Source organism: Eumetopias jubatus, unplaced genomic scaffold (genome assembly GCF_037043125.1).
Source record: "Eumetopias jubatus isolate StellerSeaLion01/CBP00866 unplaced genomic scaffold, mEumJub1_p1.0 scaffold_9, whole genome shotgun sequence".
Taxonomy (NCBI): domain Eukaryota; kingdom Metazoa; phylum Chordata; class Mammalia; order Carnivora; family Otariidae; genus Eumetopias; species Eumetopias jubatus.
The window spans coordinates 54,169,437-54,196,888 of NW_028274815.1; the positions used below are offsets into that span (position 1 = coordinate 54,169,437).

Consider the following 27,452-nt stretch of genomic DNA (forward strand, 5'->3'; position numbering starts at 1 on the left):
GAACAGTACACATTCCACTCAACCATACATAGCAGCCCTTCAGTAGAAAACTTATTTTCCCTTGATGTAAATAGTTTTCTGTATCCTTAATAGCTAATGGCCATTTATAGGTACTTTTGCTTGCCTGAACATTACAATCAAGGTCTTGTGAATTAAAAATTGGTGATACTTACTTTTTATTGTCCCCATATTTGCATTATTCCCTGGAATAGACTGATTCTGTTTTTAAAAAAAATGTTCTAAAGTCATTGAGATGACTTGAGAGGTGAGAGATGGTATTATCCTCAGGAAGTGAAAGTGGGTTGTAGAAAAGGAGAGTCATCAATGGGAAGCACAACATCAGATCCATCACACCAAAGAGACACTAAACATGGTCATGTTTATTTCAAAACATAAAGTTGACTCCATATTAATAAATACTTTTAACACTGAATGTAGAAAAACTATCGTGCATGCTCTAAGAAGACAGCTTACTAAAGAATTAGAAGAAAGGTTAACATTTTACCCCTAGGCCATTGAGAAAACAACCTGGGAGTAGGAGTAGCTTCATGGATATTATGTGCAATTGGGGGAGGGAAAGAGAGGAGGTGATAAAATCGGGAAGAATTTTCTGCTTTCCTTTTCTCACTGGAGCCTTAAAGTTAGAAATCCAAAACTGGAAAATGCCCCTCCACACACATACCTGGGGTTTTTCTCAAATTGGGGTTAGAATCATTCATTGGTGGACAGGTCCAAAGTTGAAAACAGGTGCCCCATTTGAATCTAGGTCGGATCACTCTGGTTGGTAATGGGTTCATGAGGCCCTGCAGAGGCCAAGCAAGGGCAACTACAGCTTGTGCCTAAAGCTCAGGGACAAGAGTATCATTGACCGGGGAATTGAAGGCGCTGCAGTGTAGACGGCCACCTCTGTGAGTTCTGTCTGGACTTAAGTCATCTCAGTGCTTTGTCACAGCCCATCATTCAGTCTGCCTGCCTTTCAGTCCAGCCCCCCAGGCCCTTCACCCATGGAAGGAACCCATCTGACCACTTTTTCCTGCAAACATTCAAACGAAACAGAACCTCAAAGATTTGGAGTTCCCCCTCCTAATTATAATCAGTGATAGAGAAATACTCCGGAAAGGGACAAAGATAGACGCGCCTCAGATCAGCCTCAAGTGGGAGGGGAATATGCCTGCTCTAGGTGGCTTCAGGGAACAGGAAAGACCCTCGGCAATGCCTGGTTTCTTTGGGTCATTTTCTCAGAAGAGAGAACTTTCCAGCCTCTAGTAAGTGATAGAAGGCTTCAAACTAAAAGCCGCCAACACTGGGGCACTCGCTTTCAGGAAGTTTCTGGTCAGAGTGAGGAAAGGAAGAAGAACGTTCTCCTTCATGATACATGATCTAATGGCCAAGAGCAAGAGAAAGTGGCCAACGAGAACAAGAGGTATATGCCTAGCCCCCTTAGTACAGATTGGGAACAGATTTAAAGGGAAGAACGCATCAGGTTCTGAAGGCCAAGACTGAGCCTAAGAGTGACACTTACTTACTGGGCAACTAGAGACATTTTCACTTCCGTGGGTATTAGAATCACAGGGCTTTTGGCTCTGAAGCTCGGGCCTGGAGAGATTAAGCAGTGAAGCCATATCTGCTTGGGGGACACAGAAAGGCTTCAGTGAACAATGTGGTCGGTGCAGGTGAACAGGACGCAGCATGTGGTTAGTTACATTCAGAACCCCTGCAGACGAAAATTTCCCAACTCTGGGCCCTTTCTCATTGATGTGTCACCAGAAGTGGACAGGTCCCTGTCCGGTGCTTCTCTGTGGGGTTCTCTTGGGAGAGTGACGATGAGCTGCAAAAATATTCTCACTTCCCAGTTCGGGAGGCCACCTGGATGGCTTTGATCCACTCAGTACGCTCTTTGGGGGTGGCCGCTTGCAAGAAATAATGAACTTCATCAGCAGTGATGATCTCAAAGAGGTTCTCTTCTTCACTCTTCCTGACTGCTGAAAAAGAAAGTGAATGACCGCACACGTGCACCGGAAAGACCGCCCAGTTCACCCTCCTTTTGCAAGGAATGCAATTTTAAGTTTTTTAGTGTCCTAAGAAAATTAAATATGTGGTTTTCAAACTTACCATCATTGTATGATCATATATATTTATTGTATAATTATGTATATATATATATATAGTATTTATATAGATAGGTACATAATATAATTCCGTGCATGTGTGTGAGTATGTGTGCTTAGGAAATCGGCAAAATACTCAAGGACGAACATTTTCTTTTATAGTTTACAAGCAAACTAAATTCCTCACTTTTGCACACCAATTGTGTCTAATGAGTACCTCTAATAGTGCCTAATGAATACATTTCCTCTGCCCATAATATGAACCAAGAGCTGACTCTGATATATTAAAAATAAAAACAAAACCAAAAACCCAGACGCACTTCCAGTACCACTGGTATAGCCTGAACTTGCTCTTACCACGGGCTAAGTTAGAGTCTCTGCTGAAAGACCGAAAAATAGTAATCTGGCATCCACATCAAATCAAAAATCATCATTCTATGAGGAGACGACAGTGAGCAGATCTCAGGAGTAGTAAAAATCTAGCTCTTCCATCTGTGGTGTTTTCCCGTCAGCCTCTATAACATCATAAACCCAAAACGACATGGCAAAACCAGGGCCGGGCTGTCTAAACCACCTCTCTCCTGGGATACCCCTCATTGCCACACCTGTGAAGTCGGCCTACACCGGCATGGTTATTCCACGCACCACATCTTCGACTTGTGATCTGGGACCCTGAGGTCACTAGTGTGACCCCCTCATTCCAGAGGAGGAGCTAAGGCCCAGATTCATTAGGTGATTCACCCAAGACCATGCCACTAATCGACTAGCACAGACATAACTATAAGCCAGGTGCACCTTCCAGTCACTACACTGACTGACTGCACAAATCTCCTTTTGCTGTGGGAGATTTCCTGGTCTGGATATGTTAAAGGTCCCCTTTGAGGAATGGCATGGCTCAATTACAGGCATCAGGAGGTAACAAGTCTCTCCATCTAAGCCAGCTCCGAGGTAAAGGTTTTTCTCAACATTGCTCCAAGATTTACTCAAGGCATCTAGAAAGCCACTCCTCCTTTCCAAGGCCCAAAGAGCCAGGGCAGCATCTGGGAGAAAATATCCCTTGGTGTCTCCCAGGTGTTCAGGCAGAAATTCATTCATGCCTAGCCTGATTGATTAAGTGAGTGATCGATTGCTGTTGGCTCAGGACACCCAGGTGTGGGAAGGAAGCCTGAGCAGACACGCCTCTCTCAAACAAAAATTCATTCTTACCATCAGAGTTGCTCTCCACTGAAGTCACTACACAGCCTCTCAAGTGAATTGCTCCCAGAGGATCTTCCCCCTAGAGAAGAGAGGAGTCCTTCGTTATGTTTCCAGTGTATGAATGTGCCTTATCCCGTTGGTGCAAAAGCCACACTGACTCTCTCTGGTATGGATTAGGGCATCCCAAATGGGTAAGAGCAGAAGGAGACTGAAGAAAACCCCTCCCCAGAGCCTCCATCCCCCACTTTACTCAGGGAGGCTGGACAAGGAGACACAAGTCAATCTGAGTTTCCGTCCTGGAGGAAAGTGGCAGGGCAGGTGGAGAGACCGCATCACCATGTCCCATGAGAGAACTGCTGCACGTTTCCAGAGCTCTTTGGCACCCCCTGAAACTGACACAGTGACATAACCCTCGCAGGACAGAATCAAAGAACCCTGCACTACAAGCAGAGGCTGAGGATCCAACCCAAATGGAGCTGTCTTTACACTTTAGAGTTGGCTCCTTTTATTAAGGAAAAGGCCCTCTTCTGAATAACCAACAGCCCAAATGGCTGGACTTACTCAATGCTCTCATCCAAACTGTCCCACAGGAGGAATTATCACTTTTGTGCATATTAAACCAAGAACAATGAATTGGACTGGTTGAATTCCTCTGAAAATATCAGATTGGGACAAACAAAAAAAATATGTTGAGTTGACCAAGTAAATGACAATATAGTGATATTTTCTTTCATCCCTGAGCTTATGCTGGTCTCAAAGCCTAAGACCTCACATCTTCCCAGTGAGAGGGGAGAGGAAAAGGGAGAAGAGAGCAGGAGGAAAAGGAGTGGGAGGCTAAAGAGAAAATGGGGAGAGAAACCGGGCAGAGAGGAGAAGGGGAGGCCCAGAGAGCAAATACAGTGGAGGCTTTGAGTGCGATGGGTTTGTGGACCACAGGCTCTCACCCCAGCGGGGTCGTAGTAGTGCATGTAGGCAGGGTCTTCTCTCAAAATGAACTTCCTCACTTTCCAGTTTTTCCTCCTGTGCCCCTGTATCCAGGATCAACATAAGAAGAGAAATGATGAGTTCTTGGCATCACTCTGTACACATAGTCTTTGTTGAATTGAAAAAAGAAAAAAAAAAGGTGAAATATTATCTCCAAGAGAACCAGGGCCCAACCCAGTTCTTTGTCAGGGAGATAGCCCTAGGGCCAGTGAACAATTTGGATATTATGATATTGTGGATTAATTATTCCTTTCTGTTTTTAAAGAATTTATTTATTTATGAGAGAGAGAGAGAGCACACGCAGGAGGAGGAGCAGAGGGAGAGAGACAAGCAGACTCCACGCTGAGTGCAGAGCCCGACTTAGGGCTCAACGCGGCACTGAATCTCAGGACCCGAAGATCATGACTTGAGCCGAAACCAGGAGTCAGACGCTTAACTGACTGAACCACCCAGGTGCCCCATGGATTAATTCCTTCTAAGATTGGCTTCCAGCTTTAGTATTATATAAGATGGTATTATAGACAAGGTACATACATTGTATGTTATTAGGTAACATGGGGGATATGAAGAGATTAAGACATAGCCCTGCTTTTCAAAGAGTTTATAACCTATGTGGAAATATAAAATAGCAAATGTCCAAATCAAGTAAGTGGTATGGATAATGGATTTCAAGGGAATTACATGTGGGAGATGTAATTGTGGGTTTGGGATGTCAAAGAGAGCCTCATAAAGATGTGGACTTATTCACAAAGGACACACAGGAGTCGGATCGGTGAAGAAAGAGGTGGATAGGAAGGCTTGACAACGAAAAAGCAGCGGTGGGAACATACCAGGCATATGCAGACATTGGTGAATAAGACCAGTCTAGCTAGAGCACAGGGTTCATGAGGAACAGCAGAGGCAAATCTGGGAAAGTAGAAAGAGACTTGAAATACAAGGTGAGGGTCCTTGCTGATAGCTTCTGAGTCAGAGGTGAAAAGAGTACAATCACATTTTAAGAAGATTAATATGGCGACCATATATAGGATGGACCAGCTGGCTAGATTAAAGATAAGCCAGGGGGAAAATAATAAGGTAAAAAGAAGGTCATTAGGAAATGATTGCAACAATCCACACGTAGAATTACTAGGAACTAATATCAGGTAGCAGCAATGGAAATGGGAAGGAATCGGCACTGTGACAGACATGATGAAAGTGAATAGGACCTGGGCTTTTGCAACAGAATGATATCATTTAGACTGGTGAGTTTGGAAGGCAGGATTTGAGTCTTGTTTACCTTTGTTCCTCTAATACCCAGCCCTGTGTCTGGCATAGAGAATCTCACCCCAGAAGCTGCTTCATATCTGTTTGTAATTGCCTTGAATTACCCAGTTTCTTCAATTAGCTTATAACAATTTTTTAAAATGTCATGGTAAACCTGATTTCATTATTTCCCATGGAAAGTTCAAATGACTCAAATATCTCCAATAACAAAAATATATATATATGTTAGATTAGAAGATATATCGTTTCTATCTTGTCAATATGAAACATATTATTTGTTAATTCTAAATCACCACATATTGACAGGCACATATACAAATTTTCCAGTATTTTTCATTGTGTTCATATAGAAAATAGTGAAACATTTATGGTTTTAGCAAACAGTGCCTCCTTCATAACGCCAGGTCAGAGGAGTTTAAAAGGAGCTTTCAAGAATGGGTCTAATTATTTGGTCAAGGAGCTCATCTCCAAAGACGTGTTTACTTGCCTGAAGGATGAAGCCAGGAACCCTATAGAGTCAAATGGGAGAACAGAGAATATTTCTATCTGTATATCATATCTAAAATGGCTTTTGCAAAAGCATCAATTTCTAAAATTCTTTTTAAGAAATCTTGCTCTTTGCCTTAGCTAATGTTGCCCATAAGATGAGAATACTCAAGTTTCTGCCCGACACCATTTCCTCCTGACCTGTGCACACACATCTCAGGATCTCTCATACAACCACTGGGTGAATAACAAGTTCTTATGAATCATGGAAGAGGAAGGCAACAGGAGGATGTGAAATCAGCCAACCCTGGCCAGATACCTATTGCCTTCAAGCCCTCACTGACATCACAATATGATACGTTGAAAAGTTTAGTGTTAGTAAGTGGGTATCCGGCCATCCTTCATTTAATGAGTATTTCCTGGGGGATTTTAAGGAATGTGTGCATGCCTGGGGTTTCTAAGAATTGTTGCTGATCTGCCAGCTACTTATATTCATTTGATCTACAAAGGTTTATTATCTATTATAGACCAAGGATGCTGAACTGTGCAACAGACATGAGAAAAACACATACAGTATCCCTCATCAAAAGACCTACACGTGTTTGAGAAATCAGGTATTTTATTCATTGTCACAACAGAATGAATTATATTAAAGGCAATATCTTGAATATAATTCATTATCATTCATCCTCAAACTTGCTGCATCCCCCAAGTAGAATTATTTCCTCTGGGATGGGAGAAGTGGGAAGAATAGGGGGACGACTGACCTCCAGTTGGACACAGCTACTTACTACCTGTGAGGTGTGGGACATAGGTGTCCTTTTTCATGATAAGTCTTCTACACACGTTAACCCTGGCTAACTCCCAGCGCAGACACAGAGTGGTTTAGCTTTATGACACTTGAAGAATTTTTTTAACTCCCTTGGGTGGTTTTGATATGAACCAGGCTATAAACCACTGAGCTAAGAGGTTGGAAACATTAAAGGGGGGGGGGGCCATCGATCAAAATAGAAGAGGTTTCTGTTCCCTCTCTCTCCCCCCAGAATTAGAGGAAAGAATAATGGAAATGAACAAAATTTCTGAATGCACATAGATCTCTGTTTTCTTTATGTTAAGAGGAGGCTAAGAGGGATGACTATTTAAAGAGTGGGTTTTTTTTTTTTAAAGATTTTATTTATTTATTTGACAGAGAGAGATAGTGAGAGCAGGAACACAAGCAGAGGGAGTGGGAGAGGGAGAAGCAGGCTTCCCACTGAGCAGGGAGCCCGATGCGGGGCTTGATCCCAGGACCCTGGGATCATGCCCTGAGCCAAAGGCAGATGCTTAATGACTGAGCAACCCAGGCGCCCCTCAATCGTGGTATTTTGATAATAGGATAAATTCACTTTTAAGAAAAAGGCTAGTTCTGTGGTTCTCAGCCTTGGCCACACATCAGAATCACTTGAAGAGCTGTAAAATTCAGAGACTGATTTAATTGGCCTGGGGTGCAATTTTAACAGATCCCTGGAGGATTAAAATGTGAACCAACTGGGCTAGCTAAGGCTAAATTGTACCTATCAAAAGCCAAGTAAAGGGAGCTGAAGAAAAACACAGAAGTAAGCCTACTTCAAGTCTCCAGTATCTTCAACACACACTCAGATAACCATTACCCTCAGCCAATTTTTTGACTGTCCAGGGCACCCACTGGGGTGCTTTGCCCAAACACGACTTCAGTCCAACCCAGACTTTGTCTACCCTTTTCAACCTTCATGTTTACTTTTCTCAGGGCTGCACTCTAGACTAAGGCTTGTCAGCTAAGTCAAGAACAGTCAAACCGATAACAAAATAGAATTATAGACAGATTCAACAAAATAAGGAAATAATGAAATTCCTTCCCAAGTTCCTCTTGTCTTAACATCCACCTTCCATCCTCTATAATCAAAGAGCCAGGAACGTGGGAGCATTTGGCAGAACCAGAGGGAGCTGGTGATGGGCAAAACTCACAAATGCCAGAACCCTCCCTATCGAAGGCTGGTCCTATTTCTACACTTTCCTTCAATCTAGTCAGTGGTCCCCCTGTCATAAAAGTTGTTAGAATCATCTGTGAATTAATTCTTTCTACATCTTTGCTGTAGTACCTCTTAGGACCCTGAGTTCTCTCAAAACCCGATGGTAAGGTCAGTTTTTCACATAATGCCCCACTTCCCCGAGTGAAATTCAAAATCCCTGTCTATACCTCCCGTCAACTAGTCCAAAGTTCTTTTTAAATGTGAATATAGGCTCAACTTTGGTTCTTTCCTCTTCACCCTGCAAGTTCAGGGTCCTTTTATGAGGTAAGTTCAATCTCAGTCCCATTCTTTATATACTAAGCAGTGCCTTGAAGACAGCTCACCAGCACAGCCAGGAAAGTACAACCTTGGCTCCAGAAAGCAGCTTTGGTCTCTATGGTACCATACGCTAGGATCAGTTTTCTCGCCCTGAATATTCCCACCAAGCCAGGTTGCTGGCCCTGGCTTCCTCACTCAGCTTCTACCCTTGCATTCTCTTACCTCTTGACATCCTGTGCCTTAGCATCTGGTAACCAACTAGAGCCCTTCAGTCCACCCTAGACGTTGCCTCCCGACTCACAGTGGCCTGTGCCTGTGGAGACCTGTCATCTAACCATCCCCAGGATGGAGCGCATGCCATCTGACTGGATTGGACCTTTGTCTGCTGCAGCTCCGGCAGAGCTGGCCTCAGGCGTGCCCTGGATTCGGTCTTCCCGTGTCCTACCCACAGTCTGGAATACGACTTCCTTGCTTTCAGTGGTACATGATCCTCTCCAAATAACATTTGGTAACATAAAAGTTAAAAGGATTTGGTAAGAGGAAAAAGACAAAAAGGGAGTGGCCACTCACCTGCTTTAGCAAACATCCCTGCTTGATAATGACCCCTCTGAATTCTTCTTTCAGAATCGCATCATCATCACTGGAATTCTCTTCACAGAAGAACCCGCTATCTGGCTATTGGGAAACCAAACAGCAAGTTTGTTTACCAGTCTTAGGCAGATGGCTACTTGTACCTTTTCCTTTCTCTCTCTCCCCTCCAGCCACTGGAGTAGGCCCCTTTTCTCCTTCCTACTGTGGTTCATACCCCCACCTAAGCTTTAAAGGTCTTCCTTGGGGGCGCCTGGGTGGCTCAGTCACTAAGTGTCTGCCTTCCGCTCAGGTCATGATCCCAGCTTCCTGGGATTGAGCCCTGCATCAGGCTCTCTGCTCAGCGGGAAGCCTGCTTCTCCCTCTCCCGCTCCCCCTGCTTGTGTTCCCTCTCTCCATATGTCTCTCTGTGTCAAATAAATAAAATCTTTAAAAAAATAAAAAATAAAGGTCTTCCTTGGTGAGCTCATGTCCCCTTCCCCATTTCTTGTCTCTAGCTGCTTGTTTCATGTTGCTAGATGCTCTCTCATCTCCACTCAAGTGTGACCTTGTCAATATCCTTTCATTTTCTTGGGTTCCCCAAGTGATACTCTTAAGTCTAGCTCAGCACATTTCTTCCTTGCTCAAAGCCTTCTTTCTCTTGGCCCCTCATGGCCACGTCCTTGAAAGCAGAGTTGGCTCATTTATAAGACACTGCATGGCACGATCTCCATCAGGACCTTTACTACTTAGCCCCTTCTACTATGAGAAGACCAAGAGCATGATGGGTCCATCCAGCCTCATGTTCTGAGGTCAAGAGGGAACTGGGACTTGCTCAGCTATAAGCTGGTAATGAATCATACAGAGGAAGAAAAGCCGCTCTAGAGGGCAGGTATTTTTAGAATCCCACATTTAAATGGCTATAAACAACCAGATCAAAGGTCTGGAAAAAAAAAAAAACTGACAGTGGAACTTCCCCCAAAGTGAAATGAAACTCTCTCGGGGTTATTCATTTCATTTTGGTTCTCTTAAGTAGCTTCCTAACTTTTGCTCTCGGACCCCAGATTGAAACAAAACTGCCAAAATCCCCCTAGAAACCCATGGTTTCTGGCTTCCTCATATGGCGCAAGATTAGGTCCATATTGTGCAATGTCGTTTTTCCCAATCTGGGATACGTGTACATAGGAGATAAACAAGATGATTGGGGGAGAGGATGTGAATGGACACCTTCTGTGTTAAGAGTAGTGTATTATAATATATATTTGGAAAAATGCAACTGGCACATTGTGATTTTACAGATCTCACTCTGGAAAGGAAGCTCCCTGAGGGCCACAATTTTTGCCCCCCCCCTTTTTTTTTTACTGTTGTATCTCCTTTGTCTAAGAGAGTGCCTGGAATGTACTAGGGTCTAATAAGTTTTTATTATAAATGAATTACTGCTTAGAATAAGAATAAAGTTTTAAAAGTCAATTTAAAAAAATTATTCAAGTAAACAACCTTTTTCTTTAAAATGAAATCACTGGATATAGCAGGCATTGCAGAGGAGGATAAGTCAGAGACATCTCACTACTCTCCACAGGGCTGGGTCCTGTCTTTTGCACATGTGGATATATATTAAAATCAACGTAGAATCGGTGAGGGGCAGCACCTGTTCCAGGAAGAGTAACTGGGTAGCATTTCTCACTTACAAAGTAGTAGAAGGCATCGGGGTTGTCCAGGAAAGGGTTTTCAGCAGTTCCATCTGCTGCATTCTTAGACAGTTCTCCAGCAGGCTGCAGGTACCCTTCACCGAGCAGCGAGGAGGCAATCATGAGGCCTTCCTGGCGATTCCGAACGGACTTATTGGACACCAGCCAGTCAATGACACAGTTACCTGGTTGGGACCATCAAAAGGAAGGTTAACGGTCCCTACCAAAGTACCAAAGAACAAGCCACTGACAGTCACCCCTGAAGAGCTCCAGAGCCCCCACGTGTCTGACTTGTCCCGTGTTCCCTGTTATTCCAAGAAGGAAAAACTCATTTTTCCTATCAGTGGGATAGATACTTGAAAACAAAAGGCACCCTGTAGAAGGTTTTTAAAAGCATCTACATGCTCCTTTGGGAGGAATGCATGCATCAAAGAAATAGGTTTTACTAACTCACCCATTTAATCCATTAATGAACAGACACTTATTGAGCACCTACTGGGTGCTAAGTGCTGTGATGGATATTGGGGATGCTCCCTTGGGGAGTCTGAAAGGAAGAGATGGGATAAACTTAAGGACTGTAACAAGCCTTCTGCCTTCTGCCGTGGATCAGTGCAGTACAGTGGAGCTACAGGGTCAAACCTGCAAGAAGGTGTGAAAAAGGGTGGTAGGGTAGGGGGGCTGGCATGCACTGTTGGGAAAAAATTCCTAAAGGAAGTAGCACAGGGTTCAGGCTTAAAATATGAGTAAGTGTTTGCCAACCACGTGAAACAGGGGAACCAGCACAGGCTGAGGGAGCAGCAGCATGGGAACAGAGCCTCACAGGCCTAAAGCAGCCCCTTTGGGGGGTAGAGGGCAGAGCTGGTGAAAAGAAGGTGAAACAAGAGAGAGGAAGGCACAGGTGAGTGGGGGTGCTTTGATGGCATATTAAGAAACTTGGTGATGAAGAACCATTGCAAGTTTTTAAGCAGAAAATAACATGATCAGACATGTATGGTCCTAAATTAAAATTTGATCGCATCACTTGCAAGGTCCAGTAATGACCTTGAGAAGTCATCTACTCAAACTTCTGCCTCAAGAGAGGATTGCAAAGAGAATAAAAGGAAATTGACCCATCAATTGGATTATTAGCAGGCTACAGTGAAGCTTTGTATTAAAAATGGCATATTCTGTACAAATGTAGCCAACCAGGAAGTCAAGGTAAGAGGCAACAAACTCCGGGTCATCAAAGCAAGAGCAATAGGATATACCATCTTTGAAACAGGAGTTGGTTAGTGAGCCTTCCATGAATTTCATATACGAAAGGCTTTTACCCACTTTTCTTTTGTAGAAGGATAAACTAATTAAACTGCATTTCTGCTCTTAATCCTCATAGTGACCCTATAAAAGAATTAGGGCAATAATTACAGACCTCATTTAAGAATGAGAAAATTAAGGCCCAGAGAGTTTAAATGACCTTAGGCCTGAGGTGCACCAGTAATGGCCCTTCACTCAAGTTTTCTAGCCCTAGAGTTCATATTTGCTCAGTCAGCATGCTGAAGCTGAAGCTTGGAAAGACAAGTTCCGTCTCCCTGTCACCCAACATTCAAGGTCCTCCATTGGGAGTGCCTGAGTCCCAGTCTCTGCCATTGTCTTGTTTCTCCACTGAGACCACCAGGCTCCCACAGGAAAACTGGACCCCACTTGAATTTCTAAAACCCACTGACCTTCGATGGGCAGGACTCAGAAGTTCTAGCCCTGTACTCTGGGACTCAGTAACACATTACACGGGGAATAAGTATGGCCTGGACCTCGGGCCCAGACCTATTTTAGAACCTCTTACTTCTCCTCTTCCTTTGCTAGAGGATCTGTCTTAGTGATGTCACTCCTGCTGGAGTTAGGGCCTGCCTTTGTCAGTTCCCCTCACGGCTGCCACAGCTTAGTATCTTGATCCCACATTTCAGCCCTAACTTTTCTGATGCTACTGGGCTACAACCTTAACTCTCTGAGGCTGATTCCCATGGGATACTACCCTCCTACTGCAGATCACACCTCCACCTTCCTGGCTTTGACCTGAACCATTTTCATGAATTATCTGTTGATTGCATATCCCAAGTTCTACAGCTATTGTAACTTTTCAGAGTTTTCCTCTCTTGATCTCTTCTGTCACCGTAAGATAGGCATGCCCAGCTTCTAACAACCTGGTCCCAAACTGCAGGTCCCATTTAGCCCCCTAATGAACCCATGAGCTCTACCAAGCTGGTCATTTTCTTCTTCTGGATGCGTATTCTGGATAGCTCTGCCCCATAACTTTGTCCTCACCATACTCAACGAAATGCCACCATCTCTTTGGGTAAAATTTAGGCGCCTACTTTGGTTCATCCCAACAACCTCTTGAGTTCCTTCTCTTTTCTGACCTCAGAATTGTCTGCGCAGACATGTGACCTCTTAATTATAATAACAACCCTGAGAGCTCACACCATATAGTATTTATATGGCAGGCACTGTCCTAAACACATTACAGCAAGCCTATAAGGTAGGTGCAGTATGATTATCCCCATTCTATAGACAAGGAAAGTGAAGCCCAGGGAGGCTAAGTTATTGGTCTGAGGTTTTATAGCAAGTGAGTGGCAGAACCAGGATTTGAACTAAGGCAGTCTGGCTCCAATGAACATGTTTTTAACATCCATGCCATCTACCTAAATTCATGACACTTAGTGCTTGACCCGGTGCAGCCTCAGACATCTCTAGTATTGTCACTTAAGTCTTACATTGTATACCTTGATTCCTGCTTATCATCTTGTTCAATGCTGTGTCTATTTCAACACAATATCATTTATTTGGAGTATCGGGGTGAGGCAGAGACCCTTTGGTTGATTAACTTGAACTTCCAAAACTTTAGCTTGAACGACAGAGTTCTTTTCCACCTTTCTTTCTGTTTCCACCCTGGGGAAGCTCAATTCTCATGTTCACCAATCTGTATTCTATGACCCCGTTCACCCATTAGGCTTCACACCCCCCTCCCGCAGGCAAGGCTGAGCGAGATCTACATATTGCCTTCCCAGGGTGCCCCGTTTCAGACTTGCAAGGCCTTTTACCTGTGAAGCAATGATTAAAAATCTTCTTGTCCTTCTCTAGATTCAGCTCTTTTATTCCTTTCTCCATATCTTTCATGGACAGGTACAAGGCACTGTGCAAAGATGAAAACAGACAGGTGAGTGAGGAGACTTTCAGAGTGGCAAATCCTCTCTGGGAGTCACCACCATGAAGAGGCTAGCCAGGACCACAGGCTTCCCTCAACCTCAGGTGGCCCCTGAGCCTAGTCTCTCCACTGGATCATAAGTAAAGGGCTGGGCTCATATTTGGGTGACTCTGTGGCTCAATACTTTCAGCATTGAGCAAAATATACTAGGAAGGTACCTAATGTCTTTTACATTCATTAAGGTCTTTAGTGATTTAACTTTGAGCGGCTGAGGTAGAGAGTTAGCCCAGTTAGGTGCCAAGATGAGAGGTTCTCAGGACCAATTGTCCATACACACTCTAGATCTTTAATTGCCCTCAATCCTCATGTCTCAGTTCTTTAAGTGTCCTTCAAGAGACCATCTGTTGTTGATAATTGCCTCCAAGAAAGTGAATGTTTTGACTAAGCTTTTCTCTTATTCTAAAAATTGAGAGCCAGCAAGTTCTCATTTTTGTACTTGGAGTAATAAATTAAAAATGGCCTTATCAGAGAAATTGCAGACCACAAAACAGAAGTCCACTTTCATGTATCCTGTGGCTCCAAGGAGCACAAGCATCATTCCCACCTAGCACTGATAGCTGTGGCCAGAAACATGGTCACTTTGCCGACCCTTCCCAGTAACTACAGCTGGACTGGGCACTGCCTCTTTACCAAAAAGCTTTCTTGGTGAGGGAAGGTGCTTATTCTCACCAAGCTCAAGCGCAAACTTTATTAAATCCCTGTGATATGCTAAGACCTGTGTTGGGCATGCAGAAGGGGTTTTTTTCAGTCTCCTCCTAGAAACCCTTCCCATTTTATAAACAGAATCCTTGTTAGACATGTTAAGCAACCAACATGGAATTCTTCCTGGCAGGGCTCCTGTTTCAGGATATGTTCAACATAAAAAACGGAACTAGCAAGAAGTGAAGAGACTCTAGGGAAAGAGGCTCATGTGGTAGGAGATGTGAAACACGCACGAAGGAAGAAACCTTGTTCCCAATCCCTGGCAGGTGCTGAATTTACCTGTGAGCGTCTGAAAACCTTTAGGCAACAACTATCACCTCCAATTCCAAACCAGCCAACATAAGAGACCATTAAACCAAGTCAGGGCATCAATGGCTTCTGCCCAGAATGGGTGTTCACCTTGACTGGCTCTTGTTGGCTGTGTAAATGCAAGAACTTGAACGTAAAACCTTACCTGCTTTGACACATAGCCCCTGCCTTTTTCTACCTATCTCGAGATCCTGAACCTTACTTTCAAGACTAAGTGATTATGGCTACTTCATAAATACAATTATGCATTCTCTCTCTCTCTGCCAAGGTTACCCAAAATGAGGGAATTTATACTCCATTAGCCTCCTCTCCTCAGCTGCTAGGCTTTGGAGAGGCTATAATCACTCCTTTAGACTTATGTAAACATCTCAGTATACCAAGTACCAGTCTCAACTTGGAAGAGTGGATATAGCCTTCAGAGGTGACCAAAGCAAGCCTTGCAGCAGGATCTATTGTAAGATTTCCATAGCGGGGAAGTGGGGGGTCGGGGGGGATGAAGAAGGAGTGGAGTGAAGCAAACACAGAAAAATCACCCCAAGTCAACGGTTTCTGGCAGCCGAATGGACCTCCTGGTGGATTTCCTTGCAAACTTTTGACCTCCTTCAATGCATTTAATGGCCTTCTTGATGTCCCGAACCCAGGCATCTCTCTCCTCCAGGAAGGCTGCCTGGAAGAAGTGGTCCTGCTGTTTGGTCGTAGTGATCTTAAACACAAACTAAAAATCAAAACACATCCCATTAAGAATGATTCTTTTCAAAGGGCTGAGGTCCCTTATGAAGCACAGCAGCTGACTCAACCTCATTCTGGAAGTGCTTGGCCAACAGAAACCCAAATGCCCAGGGTGGAGTGTGGGTGGTGGTGAGAGGGACAGACCCAGAGAGCACCATTCATGCTGTGGTTTATCACGTACTTAAAGGTCAGTGCATGACAAGGTGTCCACTGTGGCTAGCGATGTTGACTCACCATCCTTTTGCCAAAGTCTTGACAAGGGCTAGTCAGTGTGCTTCCTTTCAGGGGAATCATTCCTTTGGGGCTGTTGTCACTTTTCTTCTTATAGAATTCAATTCCATCTTCTAACAGTACAACCCACATGGGTTTCCAGGTGTTGAACACACTTCCCTGTAATGACAACAAAAAGAGCTACACAACAACAGCTTCTAAAACTATTCTATAGATGGTGCGTAACTTGGCAAATAGCCTAGCTTTGGCCAGTGTGGATGCAGTTGATGCACATTTGTGTGACCAGGCTGGTGGGAAAGCAGCCTTCAGGAGAGAAGGGGACTGCCATTCAGATGGAAATTTTTTAAAAAAATTTTTAAGATAAAATGTATATACATCTATAAGCAGGTCTTAAGCTTCCCATGGGCCATTACCAGGGGAATATGATATGGCTCTCTATTCTCCTTCTTATGCATTTCAGGCCGGCTTTCTGTGGCTTATTTTCTGCTCCCAACTCTGCCCACTGTGTTCATTCCACTTAGGGATTGCAAATAGATCTCAAGTGCCAATTCAGACTGAAGAGTAGCTGATGCCTGAGGCCAGACTCACTGGAAAAGTGTCCTATTCCAATAGCTGTTTTGACCACGGGCATGGAAGCCCTAAAGGTGGCATGCCAGCTGCAGTTACTTCCATCCTTTGGCCTCATCAGATTTTATGGGAATATGAACATCAAGAAGAAACTCAGAGAACAGCCTTGTGTATGAGCATGGATGAGTTGTATGAAAATCACTTGCAAAATGTCCTGTACCGTCAGAGTGAATAAGGAAAATCCTTACTTAAAATGTTTTCAGTTGGGGTTAATGCCAACCACACTTGTAGCAATAAATTAACCATTCTGACTACATCAAGAAAGTCTCTTTCTTGTCTATATTTTGGGAGGACTTTGGAAAAGGAAGAGGTTCTTTGCTTCTCATCTTTGAACCCATGGTGTCACCTTGTCATGACTACCACAAAACAGAATTATCATCCAGCTCCCAGCAGATCCTGCTGCTTATCTTAAACTACAAAGAGCTTCTATATAAAGGTCCAGTTGCCCAAAAGGAAGACTATTTATGCAACAAAGATAAATACTTGCAGACTATCGTTTTGCTTGTCCAAGTGTTTCCTTTGTTTTAGTTACTGAAAAAATAATTTTAAATTAGAACACACTATCTCTTTTCTGCACAGGCAGAATAACTATCCATACTACCACTGGATTATTTCCCTATTTAAAAAATAGGCAATGTCAGACCCCATGCCAACATATGAAGTAATAATACCTTTCTGTTTTATACCTATCTGAGAGAAATTCATATTCAGAATATAAAGAGCTCCTGCAAATTGGTAAGAAAAATACAAACAATCTATTTTTTAAATGGACAAAAGACTGAAAGAGACTTTTTGTTAAAGAGGATATCCAGAAAGCCTCTGAAAAGGTGTTCAAAATCATTTTTCACCAGGGAAATGCAGATTAAAACCAAATGAGATACCTCTACACACCCACGAGAGTATCTAAAATTAAAAAGATTAAGAAGAGCAAGATTTGGCACAGATGGTAACTGGAACTCCCATACATGGCTGGCAGGAGTGCAAAATGGTCCACCCAATTTGGAAACCGGGAGAATGTCCTACTTCTTAGAAGATATATGTTGAAGTATTTAGGTGTGAGGTAGCATGATGTCTGCAAATTATTCTCAAAGATCTCAGGGTGAAAATGTCTGTGTGTGTGTGCGTGTGTGTATTTATACAGAGATACAGAGGTAGAGAGAGAGAAAGCAAATGCATCCTTGTGTTAACAGTTGATAAATCTAGGTAATCTACTGTTCTTCCTATTTCTCTGTGGGTTTGAAATTTTTCAAAATAATTGAGAAAAATTAATAAATAAATGAACAACCCATGGCACTACTATATATCAAAATTCAGGATGTATTTTTAGAGAAATATGGGAAATCTAATAGAAAAGCAAAATAACTAAAAATAATCAAAGATCTATTCACAGAGGTAGGAGTAAGAAGTCGGGCTAGATGGGGGCGCCTGGGTGGCTCAGTTGGTTAAGCGACTGCCTTCGGCTCAGGTCATGATCCTGGAGTCCCGGGATCGAGTCCCACATCTGGCTCCCCGCTCAGCGGGGGGTCTGCTGCTCCCTCTGACCCTCTTCCCTCTCATGCTCTCTGTCTCTCATTCTCTCTCTCTCAAATAAATAAAATCTTTAAAAAAAAAAAAAAGAAGTCGGGCTAGATGACTGCAAAAATGCCTTTCAAGTCCAAAATTTTATATCCTACTTCAGGCCTTATCAAAGATTTATAATGGCCATCGTCACTCAGGGCTTTTGACCTTGGAACTGGGATAAACTGGGAGAGGTCAGCCAGCACTGCATTCCTTCTGTAGACAATTAAAATAAAGCTACTCCAGAGCCAACTGTTCAAAAGGAGTTTGGGCTTTCCTAATTCAAACGTAGCCTTAGGGCCTCTGTCAGCTCACTCAGAGGACAGTGTGTCATCTGGGATTCAGCCTCATGCACTGTAAGGAGGCCGAGGTTCCGTAAAACAAAAGAAATCTGACCATTTATAAGGTGGAAGCTTGTCTTCCAGGCTTGGCAGTGGTGAATTACGTTAGGGTGGTGAAATTGTGTGTGATCTCTTTCCTCTCAGCTATTTCTGCAGCTGCTCACTGGAGTAACCTGACAGCACGTCTCCTCGGCCACCCCTTCTGTCCCCAAGCTTCTTGATGCCCATTCAGTAGCACACCTGGAAGTGTGATCATGGAGCGTCCGCGCCAGAAAGGCATTTAGGATCATCTACCAACACTCATCATACAGGGAAGAATGTGAAGGCCCAGTTAAGTGACTGGGCCTAGTCCACGGGCCCAGTTAATGTGGACTGTGACTAGAATCCTGGTTTCCTGATTCTCAATTTTATGCTCTTTCCATTTTCCTTCAGATGCCATCTTCATTTCTGTTCTTACATAACTGTGAGTAATTCTGGATTCTAAATGAAAATCTTTAGGCCATGTAGCGTATATATAAGCTCAAATATATATGCACATATATATAAAAATATATATCATAAATGTATAATATTTAATGTATATTACATAATCATAAGCATAGGGACTTGTTTATAATCGAGTAAAAATAATCATATAAATAATCATAAAACATACCTAAACCATATTATATCATGATTTTATAGATATGTTTCATGTTTTCATACATATGTGGAACATATGTCTGTTTTTTCCCATTATAGGCCAAAACCTAAACAATTTCATGTCACAATGGGCAGATTTTAGATGCTGAGTCAGATTTAAAATTTCTGGGCAAACAACTGTTCATCATCCGGGTATACCTTAGTGCAGAAGAGTCTGACAATGCATGACACCAAAGGAAGAAACCTCAAAGGACAAGATATTTGGTCATATACAAAATTACACTTCTATACATTAAAAAAAAATCCTATAACAACCAAAAAGCAAATATTAATGTGTGGATATTTATAACGTATTCTCATATAATTAATGGTTAATGTTTTTAATATATTTTTTAAACACGATAGAGTCAACTAGAAATATACAAACACTCCTAATTTTTTAAATGGGCAAACAATATACACAGGCAATTCTCAGAAGAAGAAAAGCCCGGATTGAATAAACATGAAAATGCACTGCTTCAACAGCATTCAAAGAAATGCAAATTAAAATTAAGCAAGATATAATCTTTTTATTTAATAAAATTTTTCAAAAGATGTATAAAATGTATTGGTGAAGATTTGGGGAAATTGCCATGTGAAAAGAAAAAAGGAGTTCTGTGAGTCAGCAGTTTGATGTGGGCTGTCAAAAAAATTCAAGTCATTGTAGGCTATATAAATAGAAGCATAAGATTTAAAGTGATGAAAGTAATATTCTAACTTTAAATGGAGTATAGCCAGTAGGTGACCATGGGTCTGGAGCTGAATAGCCCAGGCTCAAATCCCAGCTCTGCCACGTTCTAGTAATGTGACCTTGAGCAAGTTTTTGAACCTCATTTCCTACATCTGGCTAACGGGGATAATGCTACTATCTCTTTCTTAGCGTTATTGGGAGATTAAATAAGATACTCCGTGTAAATTGCTTAGGGGAATATCTAGAACACAGTAAGCACCCAATAAATACTCCTTATTCCCTGTAATTCTGTGCTCATAAGTGCATCTGGAGAATGACCTTGAGTTCAGGAAACCTCAAAGCTGCTGATAACTGGGGTCTGTTCAAAAGAAGGTGACAAGTTGACATCTCTCTCTCTTGGAGAATTATTGGGGGAAGCAGCTAGGTTTTAGCCCAAAAGGGGACAGGCAGAGCAGATGAGGACTGTCTTCAAAGGTGTGAAACATCATAGACTGTTTGGAGGCCCAACAGGTAGAGGTTTCAGGAAAAAAAAAACAGTCTGAGGCATAACTTAAGGGAGAAATTTAAATTAGTGATTTCCTTGTCACAAGAGGTATTCCAGCATGCTTGTTAGTGAATTAGTGAAACAAATGTAAGCCACACATGGGAAAGGTCAATGAAATACTTATTAAAATACTCAATATTCCTTTCAACCCTCAAATTCCACACACCTATTCCAAAAAACCTATTGTCCTTTCCATCCCTTGAGTCTTCTCTTTACAATGCCCTGCCAAACCTTGGGCGTCACCTTCAAGCCAAAAATAAATACATCTTAAAAACATTTAACATGATCATCTAAAATGGAATACTCCATTGGAAATGTTTTCTAATCCTTTGAAGTTACTATAATATGGAGCCCTGATTTCTTGGGTCTATTTCCAGCAGATTTCTTTCTTAGAGACACCGTCATTCAACACATTAGGGTAAAACAGCTCCTGTGCTTCAGACACAGGCCTGGGGGTTGGGGTGTAAAATTGACCAAGAGGCAGTCTCTGCTTAAACTGTCCCCACCTTAACTGGGGGGAGAGAGCAACCTTCATCAACAGCTCCAGTTAAGTGTGCCCAGCGCACAAATGGAGGCATGTTTTGTGTGGTTTCGGTGAAAGAAGCCATGACTCACTGCTGTGGGATGGAGCAATTGGAATTTCGTGATGCGAACCCCTCCCAGACGCCTCCCACAGAGTGCAGACACCTCCTTTAACTTCCTTCCCCTTCCCCTCAGACTTCTCTTTTCATACGTTGCTATTGCCGCTTAGCTGGAATTCAAAGGAAATCATATTACGAGCAAAACTACGTATCTAACTACAGCAGAGCTGTGGATACGTGTCATCTATGCTCCCAAACTCATGGGACAGGCCATCTTAAGTTGCTGTGGTATTAAGGTCCTGATTTCTGCTACCTTGTAAATTGTATCAGCTAGTTTTCCAGACTGATTCGTGAAATCACTTGTATAACATCCCCGATGGATGGTCATTTTGTACCTATTTAAATTCTTTGAAGGCGAGGAAACTAACCTGTTCAGGAGTATATTTTTTACATAAGTAAAAAGTCTAAATTGGACAATTTCTCAATAAAAACGTATGAGGTGAGCAAGAGAGAAATGGTACCAAGTGCTCAACACAATGATTTCTGGAGTCTCAGGGCTTCACTTTCAAATCTCAACTTTGCCTCTTCCAGGCTGTGTGGCCTTAGACAAGTTATTTAATTTTTCCAAACGTTTGTCTCCTCACCTGTAAAATGGAAGTAATAAAGCACCCACTTCCACTGTTGCAAAGATTAAATGAGATAATATATTTAAGGGAGATTAAATGAGATAATATACTAAAGGGCTGAGCCCAGAGGCTAGCTTACAGGGTGCTCAAAAAATGGTAACCACATAGACAGAGAAGATTTCAGTCTGTAGCCCACAGTGTGAAGGTTGCCCTGAGCTCCACAGCAACAGTGCTCTGGGGAAGAAAATCACTGCAAAATGAGCCATTGAGGGCCACAAGTAACGCAGTTAGGCATGGCTCTTCATGACATTGAGACCCCACTGCTGAGTTGCGGAACAGCTCTTCCACTAATAGCTGTGTGACCTTGGGCAAGGCTCTTTGCCTCTCTCGTACCTCAGTTTCCCCTTCTGAAAAGTAAGGATAACTCAACTTTGTAGAGTTGTTATAAATATCAAATGCTTTAATGCATTCAGTGCTTCCATCTGTCTTTGCTGCAGGGTAAGGACCACCTGTGTTAGCTATTAAGATGGTGATGAATCTACAAAGGCAAATTGCTGAGAATTATTTCATGGTAGTGTGTCCTGAAGACAAGGTCGCTGTACAGAAGAATTCCTGGGCTGGGACTCCTGCCTCTCCTGCTCTCTCGCACCCGAAGCTTTCTTCTTTCCACCTCAGCTCTCTGCAGCCCTTCTCTTTCCTGCCCAAGCACCCCCGTCCTTCTCTTTCCCACCACCCCAGTTCCTGCGCTTTCGCCCAGCCTCACAGACCACCCCAAGACCAAAGCCACTCTTGGGATCTGCCCGGCTGCGTGAAGTGCCTGCTGGCTGGTTGTCAATCTGTCAACAACAGTTTGCTCCAGAAACCTCTAGAAATGAGGTTGGTTTGGGACATGACTTGGTGGAGTCTAGCTTATTCGTTGCATACAAACTGCTCCTCTCTCTATATATCTATCTTTTTTAAAGCTATGATTGATCATAAACATATCCAGATCAGTAACATGGTTTCAAGGACATCCAAAAGATATCTAGGTTTACTGGTTGGAATTAACCCCTAATCAGAGAGAAAGGAAGGTTGAGCTTACTAAACCCGATCTTGCCCACAGTGCAATTTGTCCAGGCCCCACTCTAGCTCTGATAAATTTGTCTAACCTCCCTTTTACTGGCTTGAGTAAGCCTGCCTTTCAGAATGCTAAATGGGATCAATGAGATGGTGGGCTTTGCTGTTAGGCAAGCGTGGATTTGAATCCCAGGTCACCCTCTTACCAGCGGTTTGACTGTGGGCAAGTCACACAGTCTCTCTGAGCCTCAGTTTTCTTATCTGTGAGATGGGGATAAGGGTAATATCACAGAGGGTGATTAGGATTGAATGAGATCATGATCGTACAGTCGTTAGCTGCTATATGGTCAGCTCAAAGTGCTTTTTTTTTTCTTCTAAAAGTCAAAAGTGACAAGACTCTGGGGCAAGGAAATCTAGGTCTTAGAATGAAAAAATTGCAAAGTGACAGAATCATGTATTTTCCCTCCTTCTATAACCATCATTTCTATTTAAAGACCTTAGGCAGGAGGCAAAGGAGGAAACCGGAATTGTAGAATGTGTGTAGTTATCTTGCACAGAAGAAAAGCAAGAACATTTCATAGTCAATGCCATTGACTCTTGACCCCAAGATTTCTGACTTGACAAAATCCTTGCACCAGCATTTCTAACATTGTATTTTGCCACCCAAAACATCTTATCTCCAATAAAGTTATCTCACAAAACAAGACATAGAGAAAAAGATATTCTTTATTACTACCCAGGTATCTTAAACTGCCCACGAGAAAAAAGTAAATGAAGAGAGATTCATATATTACTGCTTGTCATGTTCTAACATCAGTAACCATAGTCAAGGCATCTAACAGCCTTGCCAGAGAAAGATTTCCATTGTCCACTCTTCACTATTAACTCGACAACCAACCCAGGCACCAGTACCTAACCCTGTTAGCATATAGAAAAGGACCCTATCTACAGAAGTATATGTCAGCACTGATATAAATAATCATGATCACATATATAGCACCTACTATGTGCTAGATTCCTGACATATATAGTTTTTAATCCATATGTATGAGGTAACTGAAAGAAACCTAACGTCTAAAAACATTACTGGGAAATTCTGGCTTCAGGTGTAGGTTTTTTTTTAAGCCCTTTTTTTTTTAAGATTTATTTATTTATTTTTTTATTTGACAGAGAGAGAGACAGTGAGAGAGGGAACACAAGCAGGGGGAGTGGCAGAGGGAGAAGCAGGCTTCCCACTGAGTAGGGAGCCCGATGAGGGGCTTGACTCCAGGACCCTGGGATCGTGACCTGAGCCAAAGTCAGACACTTAACAACTGAGCCACCCAGGCGCCCCCCAGGTGTAGTTCTGTAGCCAACGAAGGGAATATTTCTGAATCAAGCATGCCTTCAAAATGATAAATTAGAGGCTCTTAACACATTACAACAAAGACTGTTCAAAAGGTCCCAGAGAAAAATGCAAAAATTATGGAAGATATAAATTATGGACATGAAAATTAGGAAGATGGAAATTGTGGAAATATCAATATGAAATTTCACTGTACTTTTCTTCTAGGTACATTTTCTAAATTGGCTTTTATAGGCCATAATCTGAGAGAATTACTCTCACTGATTAAAAACTATTAATATAAATCTGTAAGCTTGACAAACCTAACTCTTTCATCCCCATTTTCTAGTGGGGCAGCCTCACTTATTAAAGATTTAGTCTTCTATATTTTTTATAATTTATGGAGTTTAAAACGTGAACATACAAACTTAATAACAGCAATTTTCATTGCAAAATGTTTCCATTCACTTGCCCTTCTCCAGATACTAGCCCAAGCAATCAGGAAAGAAATGCCAACATTAATTATTACTCAACATTCAAAGAGAGTATTGGTATCTCTTGCAAAGAACCCACATACACCTCTCTGTGCGTATATGTGTGTCTTTTCCAAAGGATGTTTCAAAACAGCTAGAGATGCTATGCTAGCTAAAGAGCACATCGGCTGTGGGCTCCTTTATTCTCCAGCAGCCACTTATAACTCTCGCTGCCACAAATACATTACAAACCCTAACCCACATTACACTGACTCTAAGAAAATCTTGGTGTACTGGACAGAGTTCAGCATCATGAGTCAGAAACCAAAGCCAGCGAGTGGGTTTCTGGTGTCAACTGTCACAGCCATGTGACCTTGGGCAGTCACCCAGCTTCCTGGTCTCAGTTTCCTCTTCTGGAAATGGAGGAATGAAGCCAGGTGATCTAAAGTCCCCTCCAGCTTTATTTTTTTTTTTAAGATTCATTTATTTATTTATTTGAGAGAGCGAGTGTGTGTGAGAGAGAGAGAGAGAGAGAGAGAGAACACAAGCTGGGGGAGAGGCAGAAGGAGAGGGAGAAGCAGGCTCCCTGCTGAGCAGGGAGCCTGACATGGGGCTCGATCCCAGGACCCTGGGATCATGACCCGAGCCAAAGGCAGATGCCCAACCGACTGAGCCGCCCAGACACTCCCCTTCCAGCTTTAAATCAAAACAGAATCAGGCAGCAATGTGTGCTGCTTAACCCGCTCATAAGTAGAACATTTTAGGCTAAATGTTAAACCAACGAATGACCTAAAGCGGTCACATTAGGTGCTCATTCAGTTGAAGAGTCTGAAAGAATGTACAGAATTCAGTTCACTTCTAACATGCTGAGCTCACTTGGGTCATTGTGAGAACATCTTTCTCAGAGGTGTTGCCCACAGGATGCCAACCAGCCCTGTGTGTGAATTCACATGATGATATGGCATACACCCAGCATTAGGAGAAAAACAAGCAGTGCTGAGAAAAGTCAATGTTTTGAAGCCATACCAGTGAGACTAAGCATTTTTTAATAAACTCGTGTCCCTATGCCCTAATCTTTAAAATTACTTCCTACTACCTTAGCAGTACATCATACAAATTTACTCAGAATGGTGAATGAAGAGATTTGAGCCCAATTTAAGAAAAAGAAAAGGTTTTTTATGCACCAATTTTTAAAAGATGGACCAATGAGGTACAGTTACTGTGTCATTATACCATGTTCTCTTTAATCCTTTTCTTTTTCCTCTCCTAAATAAATAAATAAGAAGAAGACAGGAATTTAAGTAACAAAGGAATAATCTCTTTGAGTAACCTCTATAGCACAAGAGGGTGAGTCTTCCAGAATACTCTACACATGCGGCTCGCGACAAAAACGCTCTAAATCATGCTTTAGATTTTGTTGAGGCCCCCACCTTCCAGACCCTGCAGCCTAGAATTCTCAGTCCCCCAAGATCAAGCTGTGCTTATGCCTGAGCTGGATTAGTTCACCTTTAAGAAACAGAAAGCAGTGGAACGTGAGCTGGTTTCCCTCCCAACACTCCACAGGCCGTCATGCTCTCCTGGGTCAGCCCAGTAGGTTCAGCAGAAACCATTCCTAAAGTGAGTGGGTAGAGAGTCCAAAGCCAGGCACCAATCCTCCCCAACCCTATCTTCAGTGATACCCTTGTAGATGGTACTTCTGCTTACCCTCTTCACAAGGTAGCCCTCCCTGATCCGTTTTGGCTCCATGTCGGACGGGCAAACAGAAAGCCGAGGCCACCGTCGGACAAGTCCTGTTAGAAGCTCAGCCTCCTCTGACAGCTGAGGCAGCTGTGGGCTGCTTTTCTAGAGCGAGGTCCCTTTCACAATTTCCCATCTGCCGGCGATCGCATGATCACATCCTCTTCCCCTCACTGGGGTGGAAGACGAGAATGAGGAACTGCAGAGAGAAACAACCCATTCTTTGCTAACATGGGAGACTTATTAAGAGGGCAGTTGGGTTGAATACTTACCCCCGGTAAATTTTTATTACCATAAACAAAAACATTCTCCTAAGGAGGGGGCAGGGGAGAGAAATACCGTGAAAGGAAGAAGAAAATGAGCAAGAAAACCTCATTTTGTTTAGTTCTTACAGGAAACCCATGGGGAAATGATATTATTGTCTTTTTCTTAGCTATAAGGAAACTCAGGCTCAGAGAAGAAAGCAGTTACCTCAAGGTCACACAGCAGGTCAAAAGGTGGATCCAGAACAGTAGGGAGGGACCTCACCGGGTCTGCTGCCTCACATCTGGCCTGAGACCTGGGTGTCACACAGAATGAGAGCCCACAGTAGACATATAAAAGGAAGTCCATAAGCAACTATGTTTGAGAAATTCTCCATAATAGTCCCAGCCTTGTGACTTCCCTTCAGATGAACAAATTAAAGACCCTCCCGAAGTACTAGAGCAAAGAATCCTCCTGGAATGGTGTTCAATCTTCTGTTTCCCAAACCTACTTGGCTACAGAATTCCTTTCTCAACAATGTCTATTACCACTCGTGTTATAGGTTGAATTGTGTTCCCCCCAAAAGAAGTCCTAATACCCAGTACCTTAGAATGTGACCTTATTTGTAAATAGATGTAATTAGTTAAGATGAAGTAATACTGGAGTAGATGGACCCTTGATCCAATATGACTAGTACTCTTATAAGAAGAGGGAAGACAGCCATGTGACAGCAGAGGCAGAGATTGGAGCGACGGGTCTATAATACAGGGAATGCCAAAGATTGCTGGCAAACACGAGAAGCCGGAAGAGGCAAGCGAGGATTCTCCCCTTAGAGTGGTCACAGAGAGCATGGTCCTACCAACACCTTGATTTCAGACTTCTACTCTTCAGAACTGTGAGACAATAAGTTTCTTTTGTTTTAAGCCCCATTTGTGGTACTTTGTTAGAGCAGCCCCAGGAAATTAATACATTTCTCAAAAACTGGTATTCTATAGAAGAAACATTGAGAATGTTAATTTGACCATGTGAAAATGGGCAGGTTATTCAATCACTCTATGCCTCAGTTTTCTCATCTGCAAAATGGGGATAGTAACATCTATTCAACTGAGTCATTCTGAAGATTAAATAAGATAATATGTGTAAGTGTTTTTAAAAGTGTCTGG

The 27,452-nt window shown here is 42.7% G+C and overlaps 1 protein-coding gene across 1 annotated transcript; it reads right to left on the minus strand.

Moving 5' to 3' along the window:
- Nucleotides 1-360: 360 nt before the first annotated feature.
- PLEK (pleckstrin) lies at nucleotides 361-26,166 on the minus strand. Its single transcript, XM_028116102.2, has 9 exons — nucleotides 26,014-26,166; nucleotides 15,812-15,967; nucleotides 15,382-15,563; nucleotides 13,674-13,765; nucleotides 10,600-10,784; nucleotides 8,915-9,019; nucleotides 4,250-4,333; nucleotides 3,315-3,384; nucleotides 361-1,982 (listed from the first exon to the last, which is right to left on the minus strand). Exons 1-9 carry the CDS (start codon nucleotides 26,053-26,055, stop codon nucleotides 1,843-1,845), a joined length of 1,056 nt encoding a protein of 351 aa, XP_027971903.1. The 5' UTR covers nucleotides 26,056-26,166; the 3' UTR covers nucleotides 361-1,842.
- Between the last annotated feature and the right edge of the window lie 1,286 nt (nucleotides 26,167-27,452).

Excerpts from the sequence above, each read along its gene's own strand:
- PLEK (XM_028116102.2), bottom strand. The coding sequence starts at position 26,055 with ATGGAGCCAAAACGGATCAGGGAGGGCTACCTTGTGAAGAGG. Across the intron at positions 15,968-26,013 it reads AGGGCTACCTTGTGAAGAGG|GGAAGTGTGTTCAACACCTG; the intron begins GTAAGCAGAAGT and ends TTGTCATTACAG. Across the intron at positions 3,385-4,249 it reads ACTACTACGACCCCGCTGGG|GGGGAAGATCCTCTGGGAGC; the intron begins GTGAGAGCCTGT and ends TCTCTTCTCTAG.